General features: G+C 36.5%; 1 protein-coding gene across 3 annotated transcripts; it reads right to left on the minus strand.

Annotated features, from left to right (window-relative positions):
- Positions 1 to 273: 273 nt before the first annotated feature.
- On the minus strand, positions 274 to 8,342 carry LOC148865251 (PPPDE putative thiol peptidase family protein). 3 transcript variants are annotated; one of them, XM_088976235.1, is made up of 6 exons: positions 8,146 to 8,335; positions 7,865 to 7,992; positions 7,276 to 7,354; positions 6,996 to 7,093; positions 1,788 to 2,104; positions 274 to 904 (listed from the first exon to the last, which is right to left on the minus strand). In XM_088976235.1, the coding sequence occupies exons 3-6, from the start codon at positions 7,282 to 7,284 to the stop codon at positions 465 to 467; spliced, it is 864 nt and encodes a 287-aa protein (XP_088832361.1). In that variant the 5' UTR covers positions 7,285 to 7,354; positions 7,865 to 7,992; positions 8,146 to 8,335; the 3' UTR covers positions 274 to 464. The 3 variants fall into 3 exon arrangements, with proteins under 3 accessions (XP_088832361.1, XP_088832362.1, XP_088832360.1); XM_088976236.1 differs by having other exon boundaries at positions 7,925 to 7,992; positions 8,146 to 8,334; XM_088976234.1 differs by lacking the exon at positions 7,865 to 7,992 and having other exon boundaries at positions 8,146 to 8,342.
- Between the last annotated feature and the right edge of the window lie 261 nt (positions 8,343 to 8,603).

Genomic DNA, 8,603 nt, shown 5'->3' on the forward strand with positions numbered 1-8,603 from the left:
CCGGTCCCAATCCTATGGTTTTGCTTTTTTTTTTTTTGTTTGGCCCCCGTCAAGTCAGTTTGGGCTTGTCGTAAGGCTGTGGATAGAATGGTCCAAGTCAGCCTATGAGCCAAACGGATCCAAACTTTTATAATGCGCGTATACTTTTCGTCTGTAGCATATACATACTCAAATGAGAAAGGAACATTACATAAGTATCCCTGTCCATCTACATTTATGTATGTATCTATCCTCAACAATAAAATTACTAGTTTTGTCTTGAGAATTAAGGGATGACAATGGGCAAGAACTGTTTATGGATTTAATTTGTAATACAAAATCCACCTGGTCAATTTTTTTAGAGAAAATTCGGAACATGATGAAAAGAGAAAAATGAATTTTTTTTGTGCCATGTCACCAATTACCGAGACACAGCATGTAAATTTTGCATTCTTTTGCTCTCTATAAGGATCTTCTCTGTTCCTTTAGACGACGTTCAATCTCCCATGTCTTTCCATCACTCTTCTAGTAGCAAGTGCTGCTGCCTCGCTCGCTCGAAGTGTTCCAGTAGCCATAATTGCAGCAAATTCACTGCTTATTTCCTCCTGCACCTTGCTCCGGGCATCCCCAAGAGGATCCCCGGGAACCCCATTGACCTTTGTTCCAGCTGATTTGGCAGTAGGTTGGTTGGTAGAACTGAGAACCTCCTGTGAAGTCTTTCCTGAATCTACCGACACATTTTCATCTGTTTCCGAAGGGATCTTTGTATCATTGTTGGTTGGTTCCCTTGTAGGCATGTTGGTGCTACCGTCTGAGTTGACGGCCGATGTCTTCTGGGAGGACTCCACCAAGGTAGGTCTAAACCGAGGAGCTTGTGGGACAGCACCAACCCTCAAAGTTGCCTCCAATTGCTGTATCATGGGCACTGCACATTCACAATAATAACATAAGTAAATAAAGAAATAAATAAAAGCAGATGAACTTTTACTTGCGAATAAAATGAGAAAATCTGCTAATGAGAGAAAAATGATAGGCGCTTAATTCCTCCCAACCCAAACATGTAAACAAACCAGTTCTTCCATGGAACGATAAAGAATGTATCAGAACAGCTCACTTTTCTTTTGTTTGCTTTGCCTCTAATCGTGCAACAAGGATGCAAGTATAAACGCAATAAATTATAGATCCAGTTGGGCAAAGGAGCTGAAGCAAAGAAGTTACAATTTAAGAGTAAATGTCAAAGCAGAGCAAAAAATTGGTTCTCTTCTTTCCAAAGAGTTCAAGATCACAGGAGCCTAATTGATGACAAATCATCCAACCACACCTAACTCAACCAGATAAAATATCCTGTCTTACCCATGTTAGGAATTGGATCGTAGTATTCCAAAAATCATCCAACCACACCTAACTCAACCAGATAAAATATCCTGTCTTACCCATGTTAGGAATTGGATCGTAGTATTCCAAATTCATACAACAGGTAAGCTTGGTCAAAACAACCAAGAATTCATGCAATGACAAGCCTGAATAATGACAGTTGTATGCAATAATCTTTCACCGTACTAAACCAGTACAGCCCCATCCCAGTTTAAGACAGTCTGATCACTGGCCTAAATGGTCAGCTATTAAATATATAGCCTCTAAAGCTATATTCTTCTAATAACAAACACAGACAACGGTAGTAACAGAAGCAGAAAAGAAAATGCCAGGAATTTTGTGCATAATCTATAACCAGACAGAATTTCCAAGAATCATATTAAAAGGATTAATATGCAATCTAATTAAACAAGAAATATGGATGAAAAACTCACATATAAGAACACCCATTGGGCTGCTCATAACCTCATTAGGAAGCTGCAGGATGTAGTCAGGAATGGAAGCACCCACTAAAAATTGGGCAACCTCATTGCTGAAGTTATTGCAGTTATGTGTCAGCAAACTGTAGGTTTCAGCTGTGTATCGAGGACTGATATCCTGTAAATACTGCTCAAAGAGATCCTTGGGCACATGAGTCACGCCCAACTCCACCACCCGAATTGGAGTCCCATATGGTGTTGTTCCAACTGGAGAGTTTTGGATCCCTCCTCCAAAGTAATATTCATTACCATATACTACTATGCCTGTGTGCCTGTTTAAGCAGCCAACAACATGAGAAACCAATTTCCTTGAAAGCTTACAGATCAGATAAAACACATGTAGAGCTAATAACATGCTTTCACATTCTACCCAAAAAAAACAAACATGCTTCCAGGTCATATAGTAGCTTAATTATTGTAAGGACTGTAACTTGTTAACAAGAGAAAATCTAGAAAACTATGAATTAAAGTATGTATAGTCATTTCCCTTTAACCACAATTAAAAGACTCCAACTCAATTAGTAGTTACATTATTGTAAGGACCGTAACTTGTTTACGAGAGAAAATCTAGAAAACTATGAATTAAGGTATGTAGAGTCATTTCCCTTCAACAACAATTAGAAGACTTCCAACTCAATTAGTAATTACATTATTGCAAGGACTGTAACTTGTTTTTTTATCAATAAGGACTGTAACTTGTTTACGAGAGAAAATCTAGAAAACTATGAATTAAGGTATGTACAACCATTTCTCTTTAACCACAATTAGAAGACTCCAACTCAACTTGTCAGAATCATTGTTTTAAAAGGCTTAAGGCTTGAGGTGAAGCACACAGATTCAAGTTCTATTAGTTTCTCTTAATGTTTTACAGGAGTTCAATGCAAAAAAGGGTTAATCAAGTTCTTAGTTTCTCTTGGATAAATCAAATGGGATTTGTTTTTCTTATTAGTCTAAATCTAACATCCCAAGCTTGCTATTTTTCTCATTTCTTTTCCTAATGGACTTATTTTCTTATTACTGATTTTTTGTTTCTTTTTTTTTTCTCCATAGATCAGATCGAACTAAATTGTTTCCTTCCTACTAAATTGGTCATGTGAATAATTATCAGTTGATTAGTCCAGCCTTCATTTTGAAACATGAAATGTAAGTGTTTATAATTGTTAGTTGATTAGTTATTATTTTATTTAATGTAAAACAAGAACTTATTGCTTATAAACTTTTATTATATGGATATTTGTACCTTAATCTTTCTAATTTGGTATTTTACATGTTGTTTTTATTATTCATAAACTTTAATTAAGTTTTTTCTTAATTTTTTAAGCTTACGACTAACCTTTTTGGGCCATTAGACCTCAACTATGCCTTTAGCCTTTTGATCTGAATTCTCCCATAACTTAAGGGTGGCATGCACGTGCATTGACCGAAAAAGATTATACACATGCATGTCAATCTACAAGGCTGGATAATTGACCTACTAAAATTTTCATATCTATACTAGCTGCTTAGCTGATGCTCCAAGCCCCAAACAACATTTCCTTGATATCCAAATAACCAAATAGCAGGAAATAAATATAAAACAGCACTAGGTTGGCCATACTTAACACGTGTTTATTAATAATAGCTCTACAAATCAATCCCAGGTTCAGGACATCCCCAAACCATACTTATTATAATAATAGGCCCCACTAAAGTTTTCATTTTTATACTAGTTGCTTAGTTGTTTACAACCACATCTCCTTGCCATCCAAAGTCAAATAGCAGAAAACAAATATGAAACATCACTAAGTTGACCATAACAATGTTTATTATAATAGTTTTACAAATCATTCCCTGGCTCAGGAGTCGGGACATCCCCAAATCAGATTTTCTTGCATGACCCTGATTTTGCTAAAAAATCTTCTAGGTAATTGGCAGATCTACAGACCCACCTGAATAACTAATTCAGGCTGGCTACCAATTTCCTCCACTTCTCTGACTAGAAACCTGTATATCCTCAGCATCTTATGTTCTGATCTCAGAGAAATAACAACTTGACAGTTTCCCCCAACAATCAGGTTAGTACAGCCTTCCATGGATACAAATTTATGCCTTGAATGAAAGCCTAACAATTCAGCCCTAGGAGAGTTCCTATGTCCCAGTGGTCTCAAGAAGCTGAATTGATGCTAATATTATCTCTCACCACTCAAATACCAAAAGCACCATGATTACCTAGGATGCAGTCACCAAAATTTAATTTTGTGCCTCCCATCTCAGACTACTGATGTCTTCTTAAAGAAAAGCCAGCTACCATCTGCCAGCTAATCAATAAATCGCCCATTTTGAAATCTTTGAATTGTTCACCCATGAAGGACCTGTGAATTGTTCACACATGAAGGCCCAATGTGCTACTCTCACTGTGATGATTTCTATCAGTGAAAATGTTTCTTTGTTCTCAAATGCTCTTGCATTCCTTACAGACTCCAGAAGATAGCTTTCCTTACAATGCAACAAAATTTTCAAATTTTTTGTAGAACAAAAGATCAACTTCGAAGTAAAAAAGATGGCCCATTTGCTTAATGAAGTCTGTGATATCTCTAATCTTCTTTCTTGCTCTGTCGAATGGGTTCCAATAGAGTCAAATGCTTTGGCTGATCTGATTCTTTAGCAAAATCAGAAGTGTACGTTGTTGCAGTCACTTTCCTAGTCTACAACAATACAACAGCTTTTTCTTCTTTCTTACAATGCCACAAAACTTTCAATTTCCTTTGTAGAACAAAAGATCAAATTTGAAGAAAATAGATGGCCCATTTGCTCAATGAAGCCTGTGATCTCTCTAATCTTTCTTGCTCTGTCAGATGAGTTCCAAAAGAGTTAAATGTGTTGGCTTATTCTTTTTTTTATCAGTAATGTGTTGGCTGATTCTTTAGCAAAACCAGGGGTGGACAGAGATTGTTTTTGGTAAAGTACTAACGTGTTGCCGCTGTAATTGCTGTTTTGTAGCTATCTGGAATTTTTGTACATCATCTCATGTATATCCCAACCCACCCACCCAGCCATCCTTAGATTCTAAATTTTTTTTTGGTAAAACCTTTGATTCTAAATGAAAGTGCCATTTTTCAAAAAGGAAAAAAACGAAGAAAAAATATCAACTATATTCAGAAAAGGTGTACATTGTTGCAGTCACTTCCCTAGTCTACAACACTACAACAGCTAATTTGACATTGCCTAAATGTTTCAACTAATTAATTAATTAAATGCCCAAAAAGGTTCAGTTTCACAACAAGGCGGCTTTTTCCCTGTTTTAACCACCAGACAGACTTATTGGGCTTAAACTAGCTTCCCATCAGAGTGATCAGGCCATGCTGGTCATTTTGGACTGCAAACTACGCTGCTAAATATAAAACTCTCTTCTATAAGCCCATCCCATAAGTTGACTCCATGTCCTAGGCTCCTAGCAAATCCAGATATGCTTCAATTACTGCATATCCACTCAGAAATTCAACGGTTTCCCTTATCAGAGTTCTGTTTTATGGTAGTGAACATGTCTTACATAATATATCTGTGATGCTATCTAATATTTTTGTTTAACTTCTGTAAATGGTTTGGATTCCAGTTTTCCATTCTCAGCAATAATTAGAGGTTATTATTTCCCGTCTTTTAAATGAACAGAGGGGACATAGAGGAGGAGGGGAGAGAGAGAGAGGGGGGGAGAGAGAGAGAGAGAGGGGGAGAGAGAGAGAGAGAGAGAGATTCAATGATTCCATCACTGGCTCATATAGCGTCCCATCATTTTATTTAATTATTGCCAAGAGGCTTGACATGTTGAACATTAACTACTTGTAACAAAGTAGATGTACGCAACCAAAATACAAAACAAGGCATCATAAAGAGCACTACTTAGGTAGAGAAATCAGCACCATATTTTGGTACATAGAATGAGTCCAAGACTTTGTACCCATGCACACACATGAGAGAGTTAGAATGGAGAGAGGGAGTTGCTTCAGAGAAAAGATGTGGATTATGGATTACCCCAATTCATTGTCTCCAAATATGTGTACACAGTTATAAATTTGACCTTTTCTTGTTTTCGATTGCGTATTGCTTAAGGACAATAAAAAGCAAAAGAGAAACCCGGTTCATCCTCGTAGATAAAGATAAACCAGCTTCATAAAAGTACAAAAGTCACTTTGCTCAAATAGTATAGACAATCTTTCCTCATTTATTCTTCATTTGCTTAAGTTTGCTTAATATCTTAAAACAGCCCCATGCAAATATCCATACTTAATTTGAAAAATAGAATCAATTGTGTTCTGCAGTTCTTCCCAATTTCCCAAGCCCAGCCATCTATTTTAGGCCCTAGGCCTTTACCCTTAGGGTCAATCTCCTCATTTAATCCAATGGACCTCTCAGCCCACCTTACATCTATATCCCACTCTTGAAAGCAAATAGAAGGCACCAGTGTTCAATATTCTAGAAACAACTTAAAAGATAATTTGTGCTTTCTTTTTGGTTATTTTATTAGGTAGATTGATTAGTAAGTATGGATTTTTTGTGTCCCTAATCCCTATAAATATCCATATGGTTGTTGCCATTTTCACTTATAAGTCATGTCAGGCAATGTCTAGAATCTAAAATCAATGTTCCTGTTAAGAAACATGACCACTGTTGTCAAGCCTTCTTCCCAAAGTCATAACTTTGATTTCAGTGAAAAAAAAAGCACTTAGCATGAGAAACAATAAAAAATTTTGTAACTAAGCTTTTTCCAGCCAAAAGAAATGACTGAATTCATGATCTTATATCTCAATACCTGAAACAAAATCCTATTACATGTAGAGGTCTCAATTTAGATCCCAAAGTTCAAGCAACTTAGCAACCATGACGAGAAAATGTATTTGGCACTTTTCTCCTGACATAAAAATTGCAGTTTCCTTATAGGTTATTATGACATCGTCATCCCCAATCCACTACATTTTTCAAAGTCCATACAAGATGCACTTTCAGCCCATATCCTTTTGTGTTTCTACATGTATGTCCTAAGATGTTGTGTTTCATTAACCCACTACACCTTGGGTGAAAGAAAAGCATATACGAGTTAGGCATCCATACTCCATTATATCAAGTATGTAAAACTTTATGACAAGCAGTTATCATCTAGCATAGCATCCAAATCACAAGTAACCTCACCAAATGCCATCAATCGCTTTCCCTAAGAATGTACTGGAGAGCTGACGAGCAAGCCCTTGGCTTAAATCATAAACATTCAAAGACACTTTGTGACCATCCTGTTGCATTTTGGTGGTTGTGAGTTAACAGGAATATAATTCCAAAGCACACAGTTTTTTATTTAAAAAATAATACATATATGAAGTATGAAAGTGTAAATACTCATAAAACAGAGAGAAATTAACAGAACAAAGAAGGAATAAGAAAAAAAGTGAGGAACAATAAAATGAGATCATCATACCTCAGCCATCTCTTAGATGCCCAAGATACAAGTTTAGTAGTTAGAAATGCTGAGACTGCTGGAGCTATATCAAGAAAATCTGTTTAAACCATATTCAGACAAATGATGGTTTCAATAACAGACATAAGCTGAACACAAACAAGGTCAAAAACAAAATCTCAATACACATTCAACTGGATAATCCACGGTAGGTCGATCAGTTTAAGGTTCTATATCTTATTGTTGGTGCATTGTCTTTCTTTTTTTACTGTTTGCATTATCCATATGGTTCATATACCAAACAAAATCCAGATGATTGGAATGACAAAAATTTATAAGGAATTCCTAGAACTCGGTTTGAAAGGAGTACAAATTCAAATATGTAAAGTGGAAAACCTTGCACTTTGTATTATCTTGTATGTATTTGCACTCTACATATTTGCATTTATACTCCTTCCAAAATGAGCCTAGGAAAAACTCCTAATAATATTGATCTAAATAGTATGATAGAAAAGAAAATCCAAAATTAGCAACACATATCATCAAAAAGGTAACTAGAAAGAAACGAAAAAGAAAAAATCTAAACACGATAATTTTCTAAGCAACTAACCATTCAAAGCATATCAAATTGGTAACGAAGATCAAATAAAACAGAAGCTTCTTCTCCAACCTCATTATCAACGACAAGATCAAATTTTTAGGAGAGAAATTCCAAAGAACCACGGATTGTACCCTCATCTTAGACCACAAAATTGCAATAAGAAAAAAAAAACAATTCATAGTCATTAACCAACAAATAAAAGAAAAATGATAGGCTGTTCAGCCTGATTTACATTTTGCAAAAGATAAATCAGATCTGGAGAGCAAAATTGCAGAAATAATGAAAAGTACCTGAAGAAAAGAAAGATCGCGAAAACGCGAGATCTCTCTCCTCGAAACTGTGGAAAAACGAGGGAAAGTTCAAAGAATGCAGAGAGAGAGAGAGAGAGCAGAAAAAACGAGCGGCGGAAGAGAAACCCTCCCTTTTATACAGGCGAGGGAGGAGATTCTCAGGAACGGAGGAAGCAGCACGGTCGAGAGCGAAAGAGGATCCCTTCTAGTTTCTAGAAGCTACTAACCACAACCAATTTGACACGTGGTACGACGGGGGTGTCAAAGATCTCCACAGCCCTCCTTTTGGCCCCACATTTTCCGCGGTTTGTGTAACGTGTTGTTGGTGACCGTCATCCATCCTCTGTTTGGAAATAAGATCTGCTTGGGCCCGCACGTTAGGTTTTGCTTTTTCCATCAATCTTTTTCAACGGCAAACGGTAGTGTTTGGTAGGGCTGTTCATAAAGGCCAGACCCGA

The sequence above is a fragment of the Nelumbo lutea genome, chromosome 3 (assembly GCF_056320005.1).
Source record: "Nelumbo lutea isolate HS-2025 chromosome 3, American lotus-T2T, whole genome shotgun sequence".
Taxonomy (NCBI): Eukaryota; Viridiplantae; Streptophyta; class Magnoliopsida; order Proteales; family Nelumbonaceae; genus Nelumbo; species Nelumbo lutea.

Bases quoted from the DNA above. Each gene is read 5' to 3' on its own strand.
- LOC148865251 (XM_088976234.1), bottom strand. The intron at 2,105-6,995 runs GTGAGGTTACTT...CTGCTTAAACAG, and splicing joins AAAGCGATTGATGGCATTTG to GCACACAGGCATAGTAGTAT. The intron at 905-1,787 runs GTGAGTTTTTCA...GTGAATGTGCAG, and splicing joins CCCAATGGGTGTTCTTATAT to TGCCCATGATACAGCAATTG.